This window comes from Larus michahellis, chromosome Z, assembly GCF_964199755.1.
Source record: "Larus michahellis chromosome Z, bLarMic1.1, whole genome shotgun sequence".
NCBI classification, from domain to species: domain Eukaryota; kingdom Metazoa; phylum Chordata; class Aves; order Charadriiformes; family Laridae; genus Larus; species Larus michahellis.
In genome coordinates, this window is record NC_133930.1 from 62890436 (window position 1) to 62913372 (window position 22937).

Consider the following 22937-nt stretch of genomic DNA (forward strand, 5'->3'; position numbering starts at 1 on the left):
GTCTTTTGAAGCAGGACGTTGTGAGGAAAACCGTTGCTGGGGAAACGGACGCATCGGGCGCCGGAGGCGGGGCGAGGCGGGTAGCCCCGCTCTCCTCCCCGGAGCGCCACGGCTTCCATCCAATCGCGCTCTCCCTCCCAGCCGGGGGGCGGCAGCGGTGGCCCGTCTTCCCTCGCTCACTGGCCGCCAGTGGCGGCGCGTCACCCGAGGAGGCGGGGAGCGCCCTGATTGGCTGGGCGGGAGAAAGGGGAGCCCGGCGCTGATTGGCCCGCACCGGTCACGTGCGCCTGGTGGGGCCGTGACGCCCGCGGTGGCGGAGGGGCTCGGCTTGTCAGGTAGGAAGGTGCCGTGCGCGGCGCGTCGCCGCTGTCGCCGGTGCCCGCGCCCCGGGAACGGCCCCCGGGCCGGCGGGCAGCCGCCCCTCACCCCCTTGCCGTCTCCCGCCCGCCCGCCCAGCGGGCGGCCGGTACAGGGGGGCGGGTAGGCCCCGCGCCGGGATTTACCTGCGGGCGGGGCGGGGCAGGCACCAGCGGCGCTCGCGCTTTCCTCTGAGGGGGCGGCGGCGGCGGCATCGGCATCCGGTCTCTTCCTGCTGGGGAGACGTCAGGGGCGCCTCTCGGCCGGCGGCGGCTCCGCCCTGGCGGGGCAGGCAGGGCGGCGGGTGGGGATCCCCGCCCTCGGGGCTGCAGTCGGGCCTGGGGCGCGGGGCCTTGCGCGGGGCGCGGGGGCGGAGGCAGCAGAAGGGCTGAGTCGGGCCGGGGCCTGCGGCGCCGCTCGTCGCCGGTGCCCCGGCTGCGCCGCGGTGACTGCTGCGAAGAACGAGGAGGACGCGCCGCCACCACTTGAAACTTCGTGTTATGTGCCCTCCCCCTACCCCCCAAATAAATGCACCCCCCTGGTTCTGGGTTTGTTTCCTCCCCCCTCTCCTTGTGACAGCGCTGTAAAATTTAGCGACTTTCTTAACTTACACATTAGATTTGGAGCATGGATAGGCAGGGCCTTCTTAGTGCTACTGCCCTGGCCTTTTTCATGTGTGTTTTTATGCTTTGTGGGTTTGGTATCTGCGGGGGTCCTGAATGTTCATGTATTTGTTTTTTGAGAGCAAAATCTCTTTTCATGTTGGAATATGTTTCTATTTTGTTTGAATTTACATAAGCATACACATCCTATGCGAACACATAGAGTTATACTTTTTGTTATACTGCTAAGCAAGCCAGCTCGCCTTTTGCTTGCAGGAAGACAACAGTGCTTTCCAAGCAGTTGACTTAAGTTTTCCCCACTTTCTAAAAAGACCTGCACAAAGTGACTTTGATGCTCTGCTGTATTTTAATGCAGCTTCATTTAAAAAGTTGTAATGTAAGAAGAGCCTGGGTGACATTTGAAACTTTTTGACCAAAAGGATTTACTGGGTATTATTTTCAGTTGATTGTACCTACTAAACAATATGTAATAAAGAGATGACTGATAAAGTTTGCTACATGCATATGCTAGTGTTTGGAAGACTCGAGGAGGTGGGACGTTCATACTTCTAATCCACTCACCGTCAAAGCAAATTGCAAATGATGGATGTGTTACAGGTTAAGTTACAGTAATTATTATTGTTGGTGAGACAAGTGTATGTTCTCTCCTTTTATAATTTCCTTTTTAATGTGTTGAAGCAACTTGTCAGTACTGTTACAACTTTAAAATACACACGTGCAGAATATCTTGGGGATGTTTCTTTGAAGGAGATTAGAAAGTCTTGTATGTATAAGGTTACATTTTAAGTAAGCAAAAGCTCTTTTAGCCATCACCAAGATCCTTTCCTGCAACTATAACTTCATGTCACAACTGAATCTTTCAAAGGAAGGTTCTTCTTCAGTAGGTATTTGGATTGCCAGTGAATGAAGTGGTGATGTAGAAGTCATTCTGAGGAGACACTTGAAACTTAAGACAGGCCAAAGAAGGGGCGGGAGGGTATTATAGTAGAGTGATTCAGAGGAAAATAAGGCGTGTTTTTATTAAGACGGGGAGAGGTAACATTTGCTTCACTCAAATAAAGACGTTTAACACGGGGAAGCTAGATGCAGCTATGTTGGGGTTGTGCTATGGTTAGGTAACGTAGGCTGTATTTCCATACTTCAGAGGTCAGCTCTTCATGCAACGGAGAGGAGAGGTGCTTTGGTGATACGAAGTGGGTTTATGCTAGATGTGAGTCTGGGGCGGGTGTCTGGCGGTCTGTTCGTGCTGTCCATGCGGAGAGCCCCTCTGCCTGCCCCGCTTCCCCCCTCCGCTTCCCGGTGTTCCCTCAGCTGGGAAGCAGCGGGGTGAGGGAGGGAGGTATGTTGCCGTGTCAGCCGGAAGGCGGAGAAAGCTGGCGGCGATCCCGGAGTTGCTCCATACAAGGAGATGGGCTAGCAGCATGAGGTCATCACTTCGCAGGCAGGAGGGTTTTTTTTTTGCAGTGTGTGGGAAGTGGGTCTAGGAAAAGGAAAGGGGATTCTTTTGCTTGGGGGGGGAGGAGCAGCAGCAGCAGCAAGAAAAGAGAGGAAAGCCTAAGTTCATTCTAGCAGGAAGTAAACTGCATATGTGCTCCTATCTTAAGATAAAACTGTGCACTTAGTGCTGTCTTCATTATATAGTGTTGATGTATTTGCCTTACAAAAATGTATTTCAAAAACTTAGTGGAGAGGGTTATTATAGATTAGAGATGATCTTGGAATTGTTGTTGAGTATTCGCCATTTTATTAGGGAGTTAAAAGTGTTTAAAATACTATGCATGTAAATACACAGCAGGTTTCTGCACTGTAACATTTCCTGTAACATAGGTAACTGTAGGATTTCTTTGGAAAGATTTATTTTGGAGACTTTTTTTAGCAATGAATCAGTGGAATTTGTAGCTTTATTTCTAGCTTTGAGAGAAGATATGTACCTTTCTTTTTAAGACCTACGTGTGTGGTTGGTCGCATACAGTGCATAGGGAGTTTTGGAAATTGTTCTTAAAAAGAAGCAAGGGTGCTTCTAAAGTGGATTTTTTTGTGTCCGTCCCAGCCCCCCGCTCCCCCCCCCCCCAGCCCTTTTGTTTCTTTCAGGGCAGCTTCCTGGGATCCAGGATTTTGATTCCTGTCATTTCATAGCATGAAATCATATCTGAGAGCATGACTGTAGTCTTTTCTAATTCCTCCTACAAGTTTAAAGGCAGAGCTCATTGGTTTTGAGGTGATGAGTCTGAAGTAATAGGGATTTTTTCAGTCCTGTGTGTTTCCCTGATGATGATAAAAATAAATTACCAATAAATTAAGATTTAATGCTGTTATTAATCTAAGTGTGTGAATTGTACTTCATAACATCATTCTACTTTGGATCTTAGTTTGCTCTATAGTAGCTGCCCTTTGCTCTATAGTAACCAGCTTCCTTTGCATTGCTGCCTTTCTGCACTAACGGGAAAAGGCCAGATGGTTTAACCACATACAATTTCAAACTTTCTGTCCCACATCTGAGCTTCTTATTAACCATCTCACGAGACATAGATGAGTGTCATAGCAGTGTGCAGAGCCAACTTTCCATACTCATAACGGTACTGTGGTTCAGTGACTGTTTTCTGGCCAGTTGCACAGGTTTGTCAGAATTCCTGATCTTTGAAATGTATTAGTTGGCTTGTTAGAACACAGCTGGGGCTGCTTAGTCTTGTCTACATTGTGAACTTGCACCTTGAGCAGTGAGGTTATTTTGTTAGGCTTTCTGATATGGTTGCTCTTAATTTCTGCCGGGGGGAGAGCTGCCACTCGCCAGATCTTGCGCTTGGGTTGTTGATAGCATGAACGTGGAGTAACAGCAGTAGTTGCATACTGTGAGATGTTTCTGTGATGTAGCTCTCTATTAAGATGATCACATGAAACTTTGAATTGTTAAGGGAGAAATAAAAACATTGCATGTGTACTCTTAAACTGTCCTTTAGGTATGCTTTACAATATTGCTTGAAAAATACTGTAGTCCATTTGGAACCCTGTCTTATTAAGTGCTAGTAATGAAAATACTTAATGAATAACTACTTAATAGTTTATCGTGAATTAGGCATTTTTCTGTATGGTATTCAAATTTTGGTCTGAAGACAGTCCTTTTGCAAGCCCTTTTGTAATTGTCATCATTTGATCTTAGAGTCCCACAACCTTTTTTTCATATTATAGTTTTGGAAGCGATTTATTTTAACATGAGCAGCTGACAAATTAACAAGTTAAGCTTAAGCATCAAAATAAATTACCATAATTAAGACCTAATGAAAACTCAATTACTTTTTAAGTAGGAGCAACCTGTGAAAAGTTTCTGAATTGTTGCGTGTTATGTAAGCACTCTTTGCCAGAAGCAGAAATGGAATCCAGAATAGTGTTAAAGTGCATTAATCATGAGCCCTTTGTAAATTGCCTGTTTAGAAACTGGGAGACATACAATTACAGCAATGACCGCAATAGAGTCGTGAAGATGAGCCCCTCTGACAGAATGCTGAATCATCCCCAGAGTACTCCATCCTCTGTAATAAATGAGTCAGTCTTTTATGGAGAAAAGCAAGGTGGAATTAATTACATGATCACATAATGCATATTCCAAAGAGGGTGGCATTTAGGTTTTCATCCTCAATTTGTGAATCTCTTAATTTTGGTACTTGATTTTGTCAGCTTTGCTGCTTTTCTCCAGCTCTGTTTATGCCTAACTTTTTGCTTTAGAAAAATTAGAAAATCTTATTCCATACATTGGCAGCATATTGTGACTTACGTGGTTCATCATCACATTTGTAATGTTTGCTGTTTGAACTGAGAATGCCAGTAATAATTTGTTTTTCTCAGCATAAAACAGATGGTTTAATTAAATGGTTAATTAATAAAGGCATTAATAAATGTTTAATTAAATGGTTATTTAATAAAGGCAGGAATAATTTTATTGAATATTTGGTGCTGTAATGGTCAGACAAATAACATATTAATAGTGGTTTAGCTGGTGGGGGGTTGCTAGCCGCCGGGCTAGTAAATCACAAAATTCGCCCATGGTGAACCTACAAACAAATAAGATTAGGGTTTTAGGATAAACTTTCTTAATCTTTGAATACCTAAAGCTTATCCTATCTGTTACTGAATTGTATAGATTTGTTAAAATACGCTTAGTGTAGTGTAGTGTCACTGTGTCTATTAAAATCCAGCTTTTGTGAATTGTGCAAAAGCTTTCTTTAATGTTTTGGGTTTCTTTCAGATAGCATCTGACTTCCTGGTTGTGGCTTCTGCTTTGAAGTGTTCACGAATGTAAAATAGTACCCCACAGTATTTGTATCTCAACTGAGTTCAGGAATTCCAGATAAAGGGTGCAGTCAAGTGAAGTGGCTAAGTTTTTAAAAATATGAAGCTTAAGCACTGTAAATAATGGTATTTTAAAACAATTATGCTATCTCTTCAGCAACATGTTGTGAAAAATGCTTTTGTAGCCAATTTTAAGGAAAGTCATACGACTTTTGAGAACTGTTTTACTTATTAAAACATATAATGCATGGAATCAGAAAAACACACACTTGCTTATTGTTGGTAGGAGTATATTTGTAGTGTTGATATTGTTGTGAATGGTGTGTTTTCTCCCAAGGAGAATCTCACTTCCATAATTTCCATAACATGGTTGTTTACCAGTTCAGCAGATGTGATAACAGAAGTTCACCAGATAAAAGGAAATGCCTGATTTGCCAAATACAGAAAAACGTTAGCAATTAATGTGCGCATCTGAAAAAGCAAAGAATTGTAAAGAGATAAAGGTCTGTAACAAAAGATAGAGGAAGACCTTTTAATACCCAGTTCTGCCTTCTGGTTTAGATGAATGTTGAAATTGAAGTGAGAAATCTCTCGTCAGTGAACGTGTTAAGTAAACCTGGAGCTGCTGTTTTAATGAATTTAATTGGCATCTAGATCACGTAAATTATCTAAATTACTCTTTTGTATATGGGGAGGTAATTACACACATCCTTATTGACGTAAAAATCTCAGTTTGATCCAGTCCTTGTCTCTCTCCACAGCCTCTTAGTTTTCCATGCTGTGTGCTTTCTAACTCTGCTTTTCTGGAGCCAGCTGGTACCCTCTGAAAGGAAACCTGCCCACAACTGATGGGATTGTTTTCTCCAGGCTTTGCTGCAGCCGCAGTATGGATGCACGCTGCATCAAGTTTGTGTCCTGTGCAGGACAGTCTTCCAGAGGTATCCTATTACTGAATGCCCTGTGTCGTCAAACCTAAGGCTTCATGTTTGCACAAAGCATGCAGTGCATACCCTGCTTATCATGCTGCTAAAACATCATTCTGGTGGGTTGTGATACGATGATCCCTTCTGCTCTAGTATTTCATCACCAAAGTCCTCCCAACCAGACTTGGGGAGCCTAGTGAAGATGTAGGCATTTGCAGTGTGGTTGCGGTTCAACTGGTGGGAGCTGCCATTTCCAAAGCACTGATTAAGCAGATGGTTGTTAACATTTGAGTATTACAATAAGATTGCTTGTGTCCGTCTAGAGAATTTTTCTCAGATTAAGTGGGAATTTCAGGTTTAAAGATGTGGTCAGCGAAATTTCCTTCAACTGTCTCAGAGTACAGTAAGGCAAGAATTCTGAGGGACCTAAATGACGCTTGCCTACATATCATCCCTCCATTTTTTTTTTTTTTTTCTGAAGAATATAATGAACAGTGCTATGTCCTGAAGAACATTGGCCTCGTAAATGAAGTGTTAACTGCTCGGCATAATTTCTGGAAATAATACTTTTCATATGCAGAATGAAGGACTGAGGATAAAAAAAAATGATCTGTTGCAGTAAGATCAGTTAGGCTGAATCCTATGCATGCAAATGAATTTCCATGTGAAGAGTCCAAGCATACGTTCTTTTCCTCATATGCACTTCAGTACCATTTTTCCAGGGACCTGGGAGGTTGAACATCCACAACTTCTGTTTGTTGTAACATCCATTAATTAAAGCTTGATCCATTTATATATTTTCAAATTAGAATAATACCCTTCGGAAGGAGCGTTCTTTATAAATGGGGAGGCTGATGATAATCCAAACAAAACTTACTGGATCTAAAAAGACAGGGTAGGTTTCTTCATGTATCTTGAAAAGTTACCCCTGGTAACTAAATTAAAATTAAAATTTGTTATGCACTTTGAGTGTTTAGGAGGGTGCAAATGCGTAGTTCAGTCGTCTGCCTCTGTGGTGACTCTACCTCTACTATAGTCATCTGTCACTGTGGTGACTACTACTCTACTATGAGTGAGAGTAACTGTATCCCATCTAACAAGAGATTTATTACAGAGAGTATCTTTTAGGATATGGAATGTGCAAAGGAAAAATCATTCAGCTCAGGAACAGCAAACAAGGACTTGAGGCAACACCTTTCACTCACCCACACTGACGGCAGTGTAACAGTCTGGAATATCATCTGTTGGGAAGTGACAGGATTTTTTTGCTCATAGACCTGTTTTCCTCCTGGACTGGTTTTCTGTACAGAATACTGTGTAATTGAACTACATTAAACGTGATACAATGATGCCAAGGAGATAAGTGACCTCAAGAAGACTGAATGAACAGTGCGTTAACTAAGTAGAGAGTTTAATGAACCAGAAGGATGTAATTAGCTTAATGAAGGAGGAAAGAAGAAGCAACATCCTGATTGCTCTTTGAATTTCTTTTCGAAGAGTGATAAATACTTGGAACTAAATTATGTTTCTCCTGAGGAGACCAGTATTGTCATATACTACAGACTAATGACAGATTTTTAATCTAACTTTTGTCTGCAGCAAGAAATTCTGGCTGATATTGGGCCATAGGAAGAAATTAAGTTACCTTTGGAGTTTTAAAAGTATTTCACATCCTGTGGACTTCTGTTTTTCTATGGCTATCCTTAAATCTCAAGAGGTAATACAGTGCTTCTGGAAGAAGGTCCTGTTAGTATTCTGGATTTCTAAGTTGGAACATGCAATGGCAGCAGCTAGAAGAGTTTTGGGACCTGAAGTCTCTTTTGTGATGATGGGAGACCTCAGTACTGTATAAGTGTCTTCCCCACTCTGTCTTCCCTGAAGAGGCATTTCAGTGGGTGACCTCAAGATTGAGAGTTTGCACTTGGATTTTTTTTTTTTTTGGTGTGTTTTCATTCTGACTTGCCATGTATTTATCTCAAAGCAGATGAATATCAAGATATGATATGTTACCCTCAGAGGTTTGGGTTTTTTTCCAAGTAAGGAAGACTGCTTCTACCTTCAAAGTGGAGAAGTCGAAATCTAATGGAATGAAAGAAATCAGCAAAGAAAGAAGTTAACTGTGCATAGACTAACTCATTAGTCAACAAGGCTTCTACAGCTGCTTTTTGATTATTTCTGCATTGTCTTTTGCTGCCACTTTTCCTGGCAGTTGTTTCCATCTTCCCTATTCATCTAAGACAAGAAATCTCTTAAAAATGCAATACTTTGGTTGTCTTTTGTTGCGCTTGTTTGTTCTGAAATTTCTTTAATATACTATAAAATGAGTCTGTGTCACTGATGTGTGTATGTAGGGTTTTTTTCAAATTGTGGCCAATTTTCAGTCATTTTAGTGTTGTATGTTTCTTTGTAGTTCTGTAGCAGTCCTGTCCTTCAGTCTGTAGAACTTTTAACAGGGTTGCAGATACCAGAGCACAGCGCCTGCCACATGAGAGTCATTTTTATCAGCCTCATCCTGGTCGGTCAATTTTTCTTGTAAGATCTAGTGTGGAGATGAATGTTTCAACACTGCACGATTGTGAGTTCAGTGGAAACTGGTTGGTCAGGTACTCTCTGTTGAGACTGTGCATTTTTTTGGCTTGCCTTTCTGCCTAGGACTTAATTTAAAGAAAGTTTAATTCCTAGAAAAACACAGGAAGGAAAGCTTTCTTGTAAGCGTGTGGAAGGTAACAAGAATGAGGTGCATTTACCCTTGGAAAGCAAGGTGTGTGTGTATGTCTGTTACTTTGTATGCAGCACTGCCGTTTTCGGAGTTAATAAAAGCACAGCTGTGAGTCCTGAGGCGCACTGGCAGTGTGTGACTTGTGGCAGCCAGCCTAGCACTGCTTTTCCTAACCAGTAGCTGCCTTCACCTTCTGGTACTCTTCTGCTTGGTGAGATTCAGTCTCAGGTATCTGCCTTGCTATTTACCTGTGACTGTGAGGTAGGAAATTCTACAGGATGGAAGCAAAACTGGTTGAGTAACTTTGCCTAAAGAGCGCTTACTGCATGGTTCGTTACCAAGTGGCAGCTCTTGCTGTTGCACTTTTTTCCCAGGAGACCTGAGATGATAAAATAAAAGGCATGCTGAGGAAGTTTTCAGGTCATGGGGAGCTAGGAACAACTGCAGGTGTGGTCGAGAATGAAGTTGCCACCTTGACAAATGGGAGACATGTGGAACAAAGCAGGGTGTCAGTGAATACAAAAGCAGCGTACTGTCTGTAGGCTGGACTGCATGGGTACACAATGGGGGAAGAAACAGGGTAAGGTGCAGTTCTGTGGAAAAGAAACTGGAATTTTTGGATCACAAACTAAGGACACAGTATCATGCTGTTGGGAAGAGGTTAAAGCATTTGGACAGGAGATCAAAAGTAATTTAAAGTAGTCTCTCTGCTCTTCTCAGAGTTGGTGGGTCCTACAGGACCACACTGTTTTAGGTTCTGAACTCTTAAGTGAGATAGGGACCAATTGGAGGATGTTCAGAAGGCAGCAGTGGTCTAGAAAAAGGTTTAAAATGAAAGATAGAAAGAATTAGAATTGCTTAGTCAAAAAATAGGTATTCCAATTGCAAAGAAGTGGCTAATGTTTTCTCTGTTTCTCATTCATGGGATGTGGAAGGTGAGATTTGGTCATTGGGAAGCTTTTTCCTTATGCTAAGGGCAGGGGAATGCTAAATCAGAGCCTGAGAAGACTGAGCCTTGACAAAAATCTTTCTGCCATAGGTTAGTATATGTGGTTCTGTGGTGGAAGGGGAAGGAATTAGATGATGTCTTTAGATTCTAAGCCTTACACCTGCATGATTATCAGTGACTTACTTCTATCACGTCTATTACTACCATTTTCATGTGTGAAAAGAATTCCAAAAGGTAAATGAAAACTTTGTATATCCAAAAAAGGAACTGTATTTTGTAATTCTGGGCAGAGGGTTTCAGAGTTGTTTTCTGGGCTTTTATCTGTTTGGGTTTTTTTTTTTTTTTTTTTTTTTGGGCTACTGACAGTTGTAAATCCTATTCTTTGATGGAGCTCACTGCTTCTTATTTGCATGTGTTTTTAGTAAGATCACAGCTGCAAGAGCTGCTAGGGAAAACTGTGGTCTTCATACAGCTGCAGGGGTAAGGGAATGTGAGCGCACTGTGTGAGGATGTTTGTATGAGATCAAGTGAAGTCCGTCTAACTTAGTACTTGCTACTGTCAGATAAGAAGGCACTTTCGGCACAAATGTAGAATAATAGTTCCTGTCCTGCTTTTGCAGCTTAGAGACATCTTGAGATGGAAGTTCTGCTGTTCAACAGATCTGGGTTTTTAAATGAATTTTTATAATAATTTTTGAACCTGTTTGCTTCTTGGTCTCAAAAATGTCTTTAGGTATGGAATTCTCTCCTTTAATTATTTACTAGGCAAAGAAGTACTTAAGAGCAACTTTGTAAAATTTCATTTGATGTTCTCATGTTCTTCTGGGAAGCACTTCAGGCATCTGACATACCATGTCACTGTGTGCTATCATGATTATTTTTTTTGTGTACTTTGATCTGACACCCCATCATACTTATCTGTTTTGTGAGCTAAAAAATTCCCTTACTTTCTTTGTGCAGAAGCTGGTCCATACTCTGATTCATATTACCTATACTTTTTTGGTGCTTCATGTTCTTAATTAGATGGAATAATCTGAAAGTATAGGAACACCGTGAATGTATCAGCAGCGTAAGAATACGTTATGTTCTCTCTTCCCTTTGTTAAAAAAAAAAGTCTGATATTCTGGATGATTCCTAACCTGACCACTTCAAAGCACTGAACAAATGTTTTTGAAGTTGCATGTTCAGAGACTGCCAGACCTTTTTCTGGTAGTGGCATTAAATAACCCAGTGTTCTCTCTCCCAGTGTGTTACATTGCATTTACTGATGTTTGACTTCGTCTATTGTTTTATATGCTTGTTGCTCAGTATTCTGGGGTTCTTCTGCAAATTTTTTCATGATGTGTTAGTTTTGCTCATAATAATTTTGTATAATTTGCAAATTTAAGCACAGATGATATGTGAAATGGCAGATATGCAGGTGACCTCTCTGAATAGCAGCCCAAATCTTGGCATAGATTCTGGTGAGGCTTCTGACTCTCTCCCTGTAAGTCTTTGTCTCTTAAGTCTTACCCTGCAAGGTCTTCACTTGTGTAAAAACTTCCTACGAGAGACATCAGCAGAAGCTTTTTAGAAGTCTTTTGTTCATGACCACTTCCAACACCTTTATCCACTGTATTCTGGATTCCTTCAAAGAGCTCTTCAAGTTGCACATCATGACTTTCCTTTACAAAAGCTGCATTGTTGTTTTTTTTTTTCTCCCTATTATTCCAATCTACAAATTCTTCAGTATGGTAGTCAGACTGTCTTTGTTGTGCTTCTCCTGATTGCCTTGTCAAGCTCTGAAAAAAACTTGATATATTTTCCACTCTCCATTCCTCTTTACTTAGGTCACCATAAGCCTATTTTTTTTCAGAATTAATAGTTTGGCAATTTCATAATTGATGCTTTAACACTCCAGCGAGTATTGTCTGGCTGTGGTGAATTCTTACTATTAATTGTTATTTTTAAATGCTCCTCTGATGCTTCGTTTTGAGAGAATGCCTCATATATCACCAGTCTAAAGAGGTTCTGGTGTGGGATTGTCTCTGACTGTCTCGGCAATAATTTCAGAAAACAACAGATCATCTAGGTTTTCTGCTTTACCCTTATCTCTTTTAATTCTTTCTTTTTTATCTTCATTATCTAGTGGTTTATTGCATTGAGGTAGCAAGCGGTCTGTAACTATCAGATTCTATGTTTGAGCCCAGAAATTTGGTAACATTTTACTGCTGTATTACAGATGGCTGTGAAGTTCACTGGCAAGCTTTTATAGTACTTCCCTGTACTAGCTAGTATACGCCTATCAATTAGAGCAGTATTGGACTTGTTTTACCAGTTTTAAATTCTACCAATGACCTGTATGCAGATGAAAATATGCACATAAAAAAAAGGCAGTAGTAATTGCAGTTCTGAGGAAAAATTGAGTTTATATTTTATTTTTGTATTGAAAAACAGAATTCTGCATTCTAACATATGGATGGAATAGTTCCTTAAAAAAAGAGGTGTGGGTTTTGTCTGTATGCAGAGAGAAGATATAGTTTGTGTGTGTTTTAGTGGCTCCAATCTGTTGTTTCATTTAATAAATGGAATTTTCAGAAGGGGTTCATTTTACCATGTGCAGTTCTCTAGCATCTGCTTGAAATCTGAATGTGCCCAGGTGCTGGTGGTAGCATGTGTTTTACTTTCATGAGTCCCATTTGAACCAGGAAAGGGAGTAAAAATAGTATTTGTGTCCAGTGGTACTCTGGTGTTTCCAACTGGTTTGTATTTTGTGATGGCAGGACTGTAACCAAATTTACTATGTTCTGCTCTTGCTTGTAATTTTTTGCTGGTGAAGACTTTCTCTTGGGCTTTGCAACTTTGCAACAAGTATTTTTGTATCTGTTAAAAATGTGGTAAATTTTGTAATGCTTCTAGCCTGCTGCATTTTTTTTCTCCTTTCTTATCTGCTTACATAGCTGCTGTTTCTTTGCAGTGACTAAATGTAAGCATCACTTACAGTCTTTTCTATTTTTGGTCATGGAGAATGGAAGTTTTGTGTTTATATTAGGCAGCACTTTCTTTCTAGAATGTCAGTAAGTAACCAGAAGGGAAGACTAAATAACGACTGCTTTAATATGAGCTAAAACTATCCCTTTGTAAGATTTTATAAATGTGTCCATGATTAGTGCATTGTTTTAAATAACAGAGATCTGCAAAGTAGTTCTCTTTTCTTTACCCTTACACACTGTCTCTGTCTTTCAGCTTTGCTTAATGTGTCTTTTCTTACAAAGGCATTGCTAAACCAATATTGAATGTCTCATCTAAAGATTTAATTTTAGATGAGACGTTCTGGAATAAGATTGTGAGTGAACACTTAACGTTGGTCCAGATGTAGTTTATACAGTATACCTTGCACTTGTAAGCTATAGGCGAAGTCTGTTTCTAATTATTTTTTATATTTTGTATTTTTTATACTTTTTCTTAATATAAAACCACGAAGATCCATCCTTCTGCTGCAGTTTGCTTCACCTAGATTTCAGTCCAGAGTTAGTTTGAAATTTTAGTGTTGCAGTTGTCTTAACTTTCTGACCTCTTACTATTCTAGATATCAGAGCAATTAGAACCATACAAGAAATTTCTATGTCTTTATTGGTCCCTTTCTCATGTTGCCACTTCTTTTCTTACAGTCTAGTGAAAATACCTCTGCGAAGTTTGTCTTTCATATAATGAATTTTTGTCTTCCGTGCATTTATTTTCTTTATTAATAGGCTTCCTTTTTGTTTTATTAAGGACAAAGTTCAGAAATAAATGAAATGATCTGATTTTCCAGCTGCAATACACTGTGTCATAAGAAATTCCAAGAATTTTTTTTTTTAAAAATTCTTTGGTTACATGCGTAGAGACAAAATTATTTCTTCCCTCAAAACTGCGTGTGTGAAGTCATAGCATACTACTGCTTGCAGTCATTTGAGAAGTCTGCTTGCTTGATTTTCTTGAACTCTGTCTCTTTTAAAACAAAAATCTGGTAATAATCTGTAAATGCAAAGCAATTTTGCATTTTGCATAAGTTTAAGTTTTGCAATGTATTTTAAGATGCCATAATAATAATAATAAAGTTTGATCTGTTTTTCTTTCAGAGTCCCCAGAAAATAAAAATATATTTCAGAAAGTGAAAATCAGAAGAAGTAGCTGCTGACATAAAGAGAAATGTACTAAAGATAATTTCTTGAGGAAGATGTTTTAAGGTATGTTTTGCAGAAAAACCTTCCTGAAAATAAGCTGTCTGTTTTGCCTTGAGTGGACTAATAGTTCAGACCAGTTTTGAAATGATCAGGCTAGCTTTAGATTACCATTTTGGATGTTTATTGATGGCAATAAATCTATGGAAGCATTAATTCAGCTAGTCCATGTTGCATCCATTTTGCATCAAATGCATATATAGATAATAATCTGAAGTTGTGGTTAGTATAAACAAATGGTAGGTAAAGCAAGTGTTTTATGTTTCACGGTATTGTACATTCCAGGAGTAGATCCTACACTAAGAGAAATGTCAATTGTTTAACAGTCTAATTTTTATTTAAGGTGTGGATGGAGGGCTAAGAATGATTTATTTCAGTGTTTTAATTGAAAGTAACTGCTATAAGCCTTACATTCAGAAGCTGAGATGGACTGTCTAATGAATTGATCAGCTGTTACAAAATTGCTTTTATATCAGTACAGAAGCCTTGAATTTGAGGATTTGTCTCTTGAATCTAAGTCCTCTTCCTTTTCTGATTTTGCAGTATTGTTTCTAGAAAGGGTTTGCAAAATATAGGTCATGCCAAGTGATTTGGAGCCCATGTAGATTTAGGAGGAAAGGAGTTGACCGCAGATCAAGAGTCAGTGTGATGCTCTCTGCATACTGTGCCCATTCCAAATTCCTCCTTCTGGAGGGGCCAGATGTGTGCTGTGCTTTCCTGTTCTGAATTTAACTGGGGACCAGGTCTGCTTCTTGTTTGTGTTTTTTTTTCAGTTGCCTACTTTGTCATTGATACTATGAAACCACAAGTTCCAACTGATGCCTAGGGATCCATCAGTATTTTTAAGGTTAGCAGTCACAGTCTTGAATACGTTTCATGACAATATATAACAGAAGACACCAGTTTTTATAAGGGTAGGAGAGCATCCTGGGAAAGTATTGCAATTTAGGTGCTCTGTTCTTCCCTGCTCAGTTGATTTCAGTCATTGTCAGACATGCAGGACCTTTGATCTAACACAGTATGGCCACTCTCATGTGTCAAGAGTGGCAATCTTTAAATTAAACGTAGATTGGCTCTGGAAACTGCTTTCTTCAGAGTTGTTCGTGGAGTCCAGGAATGCTAATGCTGGAATATTGGCCGTATTTGCTGTGGGGATTGTTACAGTATTGAAGGATTATGTGACTCTTATTGAAGTTTCTTGCTGTCATGCTGACAAAATTTAACATTGCTTTGTTTGGTATCTGACTGCACCGCTGTGGTGGTGGTTGTTGAGACAAGTCGTAAACGGCCTTCAGTAACTGTATTTAAATTTAGAACTGTTCAGGGCCTGGTTGGACATTCACAGAACATTATTAAATGTACATTGAATGTTTACTTCCTGTCAATGATTAGTTTGTTATTTTGAGAGTGACTGTAAAAAGAAAGTTAGTCTTACTGTCTTGAAATTGGCTCTGAGACATATTTTAACTGTTAAAGCTTACCAAATATTGATTGTCTAATTTGCATATCAAGTAATTTTTATAGTAACACATATATCACCTTTCAAAATAAAAAAAATAAACTATCTGAAACTCATTGGTCCTACTAGATGCCACTGGGATTTTATTACTTTTACAAAACATGTTAGAATTCAGTTTGAGACTTCACTGGCATGTTAAATTATGCAAGCATTGTTCATGTGTGGAAAAAGAGATAAACCTCATGGGTATCTGACAGAAGTAGGAAAGATCTCTTCACAGTAAGAGTAAGCAATTCCTGAAAGTTTTTTGTGTATGAATTTAGAGTATCATGTTTTCATTGTCGTCTGTTCTGCATCTAGCTACTTTAAAATGTGACGCCATCTCTGCTTTTTTCCTTTAAGATAAAATATTCACCCCTGTTTTTTCGAGAAAGACTTTTTTTTTCTTGAGAGAATATCTTTCACTCTATATTTTCATCTTTTCAACATTGGAGTAGAAAGTATGTTTGTGTCTCAGACTCCTCATATCTCCTACTGGTTCCACAGAAAATCTTTTCTGTGTTCAGATTTTGTTCCACTACTCAATTTTGCCACTAGTCTGTGGTTGTAAAATCTGGGTGGAAATCTGTCTTTGTCTTACGTGTTCAGCGTGAGCACTGTAATGTTGTAAGGTAAAGCCAGAAAATGGGACTATTAGTATTTCTTCGATAATTTAGTGGCTGTGAACATGGGGGAGCACAAGGAGGATCACACCACAAATAGCAGCCCAACTTGATCGCTGTCCTTAAACAGCATCTCCTGCTGCCATGATTGGAGACAGAACGCTGGTCTAAATGGATCATTGTGCCTATACGATCATTGTAGGTCCCTTCCAACTGAAATATTCTATTTATTGGTCTGACATTTAGGGCCGCTGTCAGCTCATGTCTGCATACTAGGGAGATACCAGACTTGGAAAAATATCTGTCTGTATTGGTGCCAGATATCATCTCTTTGAACAATGGCCTTTTGAAATACACTTGTGCTTTTTAAGAGTGTTTGAAATACAGGTTGCATAGAACACGTCTATTCATGTGTTTGGTAATTCTTACAGTTTTGACTTCAAGTAAGTGGCTGTGTGATCTGTACTGTCTTCAGTTGTTTAAAAGCGTCAAAAAATGTTAAATGTGTTAAAAAATTAAAAGTGGTTTTAATTAAAGGTGTTGTTTTCTAGCTTATTGACAGTTAAGTGGCTTCAGTCTTGAATACTTTTTCACCACTTCTTTGCCTTCACAATATTGGAGCATTTGAGTTTTGCTAAATGCCTTGATTGAACATTTTATTAATTTACAAGTAAGGCGTACTGAGGCTGGCTTACGCAGTTGTGAATCATCAGCTCTGAGCCTTTAGGCTTGTCAGTCTTACCGAATCAGAATTTTGTCATTTTTGCAAAACGAATATTTGCTGTGCTGCTTCTGTCACAGTGAATGGAATAATTTAAAACAAAGACCAGAGTCCACTATGTGTACAATTTTTGTCTATGTACCCAAGCATCTAATAGTGTAATCGGAAAAAATCTAATTACTGCTTAATGAAGGGAGGCTTAGCAGGCTGGGGTGAGATGTTGGATCTTCTGTTCTATTGATTTTTGTAATCGTGTGGCTCCACAGTAGTCAGTAGAAGCAGATTGAAATATCATATGCTGAGAATGTTTCCTCCCTCCTTTGCCTACCTCTCAGTAAAAGACAGAGATTAGAGTAAAAGCAAGCAAGTCAGCATTTCAGTCATAGCACAAGGCCAGACTTCATCATGAGGTTCAGTTCCCATCTCTTCTGAATCTGGAAAGTAATAAAATAAAGATGCTATCTTTTTTCATAGCTAATGTGCTAGGAGATTTAGGTAATGTGGTAAAATGTGCTAGGAGAAAAATGAGCTTGGTCACAAAAGTGGATATAGGTCTAAAGGGTGTTGAAAAATCACATGTGCAGCTCCAGTCATGTTAGTAAGTAGGTGCTTTAAGATTTTTTTCTTTGCTTGTGTTAATAAAATATTAGTGGTTTTGCAAGACAGTTCTTAAATTTTAATAATATTATGATTAATACAACTAATAATGTCATCATCCATCCTTTATAAATACAACCAGCACAAATTATTTCCTGTTGCTGTTTATGACTGAATTCCTAGCCATCAGCAAGAATTCAGACTAAAATGTACAGCTTCAAATTAAAGAGCATATGAAGGCTTGCGATAAATTTAATGTTACTCATACAACCTTGACTTATGTCTACTGTGTAGATGCATAGTAGCATGGCACTATTCTTATTTTCTTTATAGGATCTTTGTTTCATTCATTACGTTGCATGGTTTGTGTTCCGAGAATAAACATCAAGTGGATGAGGCTTATTTCTGTAGCTTGCTGGAAGGGCTAATGGAAACAGCGAACTGCAGGAAGAGAGGAGCGATCCTGGGAGTCAAGTTATTGTGGAGATCGCTCTATGTTCTGATTTGCAAAATCTTCTGAAGTTTTTTGTGGTAGCTGAAGCTGATAACATTTTTTTTTTTTCCTGCATGCTTAATATGCTAAAAATGCTAGTCACTCTGAAAAGTCTGTTTCTAAGCCTTGTACATACCAGTATTAGCTGGTACAATGTTGTCATTAGTTTATGTGTCTCAGTGTAAAATAAGACTATTAGTCCTGCTTTGCCCCATGGGCTGTTAGGAAGATAAGTTTGTTAATGCTTTTAAAACACTCTGCTGATTTAAGTGGCAATTTAAAGCCTATGAAGAAATTGGTACTTCTGTGTTCAAAAGACCTAAGACTTGGCTGGAGTGCAGGAATTAGTGAATAAGCAGTACACAGGATGTTTCTGCACTGCAGTCCGGAGCTATGATTGCAGTTTATGTAAGTTTATCTTACCTAGTTTGAAGCTGATTAGTATATGAACAGGTTTTTGGTGGATACACAGAAAAGAGGGTTCAGCCCACATTATTAAACCTATGCAAGTCTGTGGAAATTTCTCATGTATGTGGGTTCAGGTTGTCCGTGATGTGGGTGCATGTTTATCAGTATCAGATGCAGGTGTATTATAGGATTTCATAAGGTGGGATTTGTTGTCTGTTTATCAAATGATGTCCTTTTGGTACTGTAAGACTGGACTGCCTTAGGGGAAAATTGTGTGAACTTACGGACTCTGCCCTACTGTATGTCCCAGGGGAGTAATGGCCGGTCGCATGGGCAGCCTGGTCTGGCATATTTCCTGATTTTTGGGAAGTTGAATCTGCAAGTTTAATGGCCTACTAACACAGTGTTTAGAAGCAAACTAGCTTCTAACTAGTTATTCATTTCGCACAAATGCAGTGCCTGGGAGTTGATGTTTTATTTGGATTTTTCTGTGCTCTTATGTCAGTAAACCCCAGAAACTAATGTTTCAGGCCACCAGGAGTGGAACAGTGTAGCTGGCAATTCTTGTGTGGAGATACTGTCAGCTATACTTGCTTGATGAAATATGTGGATTGGACTTTAGTATCTGTCTTAGATGCTTTTATGTGTTCCTTCATAACTCCACTTTAAGTTAGGGAGGCATATTTTGCAGATGGAAACTGGAGGAGAGTTCTGGGCCTGAGATCTCTTCTGGTCATAGATACGTGTTCAAAACAGTCCTCTGACCCTCCTTTGGTTTATTTTGAGGAGGATGTGGTTGAGTTATTTGAGGGTTTAGGTAGTAATAGTTACTCTTTGTCATGGTAGAAGTTTTTCTTTTGACATGTCTCTCATGAATTTTGTTCTGCTTTCAGATGTGGTGAAGAGCCTGTGTTTTCCCCTGTGCAGTGTATAGTGCCTTAAAAAATGGGGTTTGGAGGTGACCTGAAGTATTCTCATGATGCTTTATTAAAACTGCAAGACTGGGAACTGCGACTGCTGGAAACAGTGAAGAAATTCATGGTAATGCGAGTAAAAAGTGATAAGGAGTATGCCTCCACTTTACAGAATCTTTGTAATCAAGTAGATAAAGAGAGCACTTGTCAATTGGATTATATCAGCAATGTCTCCAAGGTAAGACTGCAGTATTTTGAATTTGGAATATCATTGGAAATAACAGTGCTGGATTTATTTTTGTTGTTTCTTAGGTTGAGTTGGATTCCTGTTCATTCAGCTTCTTGAGAGTTAATATTGCCAGAGTATTTAAAATGGGCTCTCTTTAGTTCCTTAGTGGAATATGCAAAAGTTGAGCTCCAGTCTTGCTTTGAAAATAGTAACTGAACTAGAATCAATCCTGAATTCTGAAATTCGGTATTTTAGGTTCCTGGGTTGAGCCTGCTACTTTGTTTAGTGTTTTGAAAATAGAGTACGCTATAGTAAGCTTTTCTTTTAAGACAGTTAAATAGGAACTATTGTTTATATTATATAGAATTTGTGACAGAAATAGGAAAATGCCAGGAAACAGAGGCAAAGCCTAGCATTCCAGCTGTTATTCATACTGCAGCGTGTGCTGTAAAAACAAAATGTTAATTCAGGATGTTTCTCATAATTGTGAAGTTATTTTGTATCCAATTTAAAATAATTTTGTTGACTTTTTATAAAGGTAAGGCTGTTTTTCCCCTAGATGATTTATTTTCAGATTTAGAGCAAGTCAAGTAAAGGTACCGATGAAGAAAAATTCCCTATTTCACCTGTTTGTAAGCTTCATTCACGACTCTGAATCTTTCCTGACTAGAGAAAACTACTCGGTTTTAATGGCTTATTCAGTTCTTGGCCCTTCTGCTGTAGCAGCGGTTACAGAGTCCCTTCAGTCTGGCATGAATCCTGATCTCCTCTCTGCAGGAAAACACCCTTTTTGGGTCAAGTTAAATTTTGGACAAAGCAGTTTTTGTGTAGTGGACTTATGGGGTTGCTGTGTGAATACTAGCTACAGCATACATGAGGAACGTGACTGCTCCTTGTGCAGCAGTCTAGATTAAACTGTCAGTGTGTGTGACTTCAAAGCTGCACACATATAGCTAGCCTGCGTTAGGGGCCCCAAAAGTAGCACTGCACAGTGTTTACTTGTAATAAATTCTGTTGTTACTGCCCTTCACCACAATAATTCTGGTTTTGTAAATTGACATACTACTGTGTTTGTGTTTTTTTTCCATCTGTGTGTTTTGGTGTTGTATTTGAAATGTTTTTCACCTAATTATGTTTCTTACACAGAGTTTGTTTTAGATTTTACTATTTAAATTGTGATGATTTTGGTGAATAAACATTAAAGCATTGTCATTAGCCTAAGATTGGCAGAAGTCAGCTATTTTCTTCAAGCTTTCTACAGTTGGATACCAAAGTTTTGTATGGAATTATTGGTGATATGACTAATAATTCTTGCTATTGCTGCCCCACTAGAATTGCTCTAATGTGCTAGCTAAACTGTCTTGCAATTCTTTTAGGTGATGAAACAGAGATGAAACAGAGCAGATTAGGGCTAGAACAGTGTAAGAGCGTTGACATCAGAATATTTAGCATTATAAAGTGTAAGCAACCCTTAATCTTCACGTAGCTAGCTCAGTCTAGGACGGTTCTTGTCTGTGACATGGGTATTTCCTGTGATCAAATAAATTTTAAAAAGCTGAAGATCTGACTTAAGCCATGTTCTTTTTGGGTTGACGAGAGGCATGTGTGTCATGTTTTGAAATCTTGTTTTGGACATAGGCACTCAAGTTGTTCTTTCAGGATTGTTTTTGTTCCTTTTTTCCTTTTTTTTCTCTTAAGGAGGTGGCATTTTTCTCTCAAGTCCCGTCCCTGATCTCTATGTCTTTATATAACATCTAAAATATTCAGATGCCACTGACAGATCTTTTGTATGGGCTTGCTGTGAAATTTCACTGTCACCATGGATTTTAAAGTTGTGTAGTGACACATTGTCTTACTGGGTTTGGCAGTTAAAATATCTGAATTATTGATTACTTTACTTACCTGATTCTAATTTAGTTTACTATTTCATGATACTTTTTATCTCTTCCGGACATTTTATAGAATCAAAGTATGACCCAAATATTATGGGACATAAATATAGTATCTTACATTTCCTAAGATTTAAAATACCCGTATATTAAATTTTTGGTATTATGTAGGATCAAAATCAAATACCAAACTGTCTAATCTTTTATGGTGATTTTTTTTTTGTTTGGATTTTTTTTTTTTTTTTTCAAAGTTTACAGCAAGAGCGAGCACTTTGAGAGAAATGGTATTTTGGGAAAATTTGTCGCATGTTTTTTTCAAGCAGAGGCAGCAAACTTGCTGGAAGGCATAGTGGCAGCAATTGCCAATGCCAGAAAAGCACTATTTTTAAGTGCTTCCCAACAGCTCTTTTGTGTGTGTCGTTGTCTAAAAAATACTGTGAAACCAAACAATATTATATTTTATTGCTTTCGATGGATTGTGGTTATCTTCTGTGAGAGGAAATGCTTTGCCTTTTCTGCTGTCCCCACCCAGCCGCTTTTCTGTCCCATATAAATCTCAATTTTTGAAGCCTTTTCTTAAGTATAGCTTTTCACTTTAGCTTTTCCTGTTTTAAAATAATAAAATATAGTTGTACAAAACACAGAAATCCTGTTTAACCAATACTTTCTCAGTGTGGAAAGAGGGATGTAAAGATTACGAAAATGCACAATTTTTTTTTTTTTTTAAATGGAAAGGGAAATTTTTGCTATCGTCCTGGCTTATTCAGGTTCATTTGGTGAACTGTAAACTAAGTATGTCTTTCGACTACTTGTCCTGTCGAAAAATGCTTTTGCTGTGATTTTCAGGGTTGATTAAAACGGTACTTAGAATCACAGAATCATAGAATGTCTCATCAGTAGTAAATCAGCCTTAAAGAGAATGGAGAACTCTGACTACATTTTCAACTCTGAGAGCGCTCTTATGAACTCCTCTGTAACCACGAGACTCGCTTCTCTCAGGCAGATATTTAATGATGTTTTTATCCTATGCAGCTTTACAATATGGCTTCTGATGTCATTTGGAAAGTGTTCTGTAATGAAGAGGTGAAACAGTTTTTAGCCATAGCTGAGAAGCTTTAGGCCTTGACCTTTTACAACACCACACTTTAAGCAGTCTGAGATAGCTCTGTGCCAGTCTGTGCGCTGTTTACAAGCTAAAGGAAATGTTAATGTTGGTTTAATATATACAGGAGTTAACTGTCTTTTGTTTTCTTCTCTGGAATCCAGTTTGCGTTGCAGCATTGTCATGTAGGGATGGAAATATTATGTATGTATGTTTATATATGAGATGTAGGGAAAACCCAAAGCTACCAAACAAATTAATTTTCTAAGTTTTGATGATCTAAGGTGGATTTCTGTCTTTAGTAAGGGTAAGATAAAAGCTAGTAAAACCAGCATGCTAGCTGCCTTCAAAACCTGATAATTGTATGACATTGTAGCCATTCTGAAATTTTAGATATAGCATAGCA

The 22937-nt window shown here is 39.0% G+C and overlaps 1 protein-coding gene across 3 annotated transcripts in view; it reads left to right on the forward strand.

The window, feature by feature from the left end:
• The first annotated feature begins 255 nt into the window (after positions 1-255).
• Positions 256-22937, forward strand: part of FER (FER tyrosine kinase) — a 166579-nt gene continuing 143897 nt past the window's right edge. Inside the window, exons 1-4 of one of the 3 annotated variants that reach the window (XM_074569591.1) lie at positions 297-335; positions 6026-6202; positions 13956-14063; positions 19291-19549. In XM_074569591.1, the coding sequence (XP_074425692.1) occupies positions 19343-19549 (207 nt within the window). In that variant the 5' untranslated portion in view covers positions 297-335; positions 6026-6202; positions 13956-14063; positions 19291-19342. Of the gene's footprint in view, positions 336-6025; positions 6203-13955; positions 14064-19290; positions 19550-22937 lie in introns of all 3 variants that reach the window. The other 2 variants (XM_074569590.1, XM_074569592.1) reach the window with 2 other exon arrangements.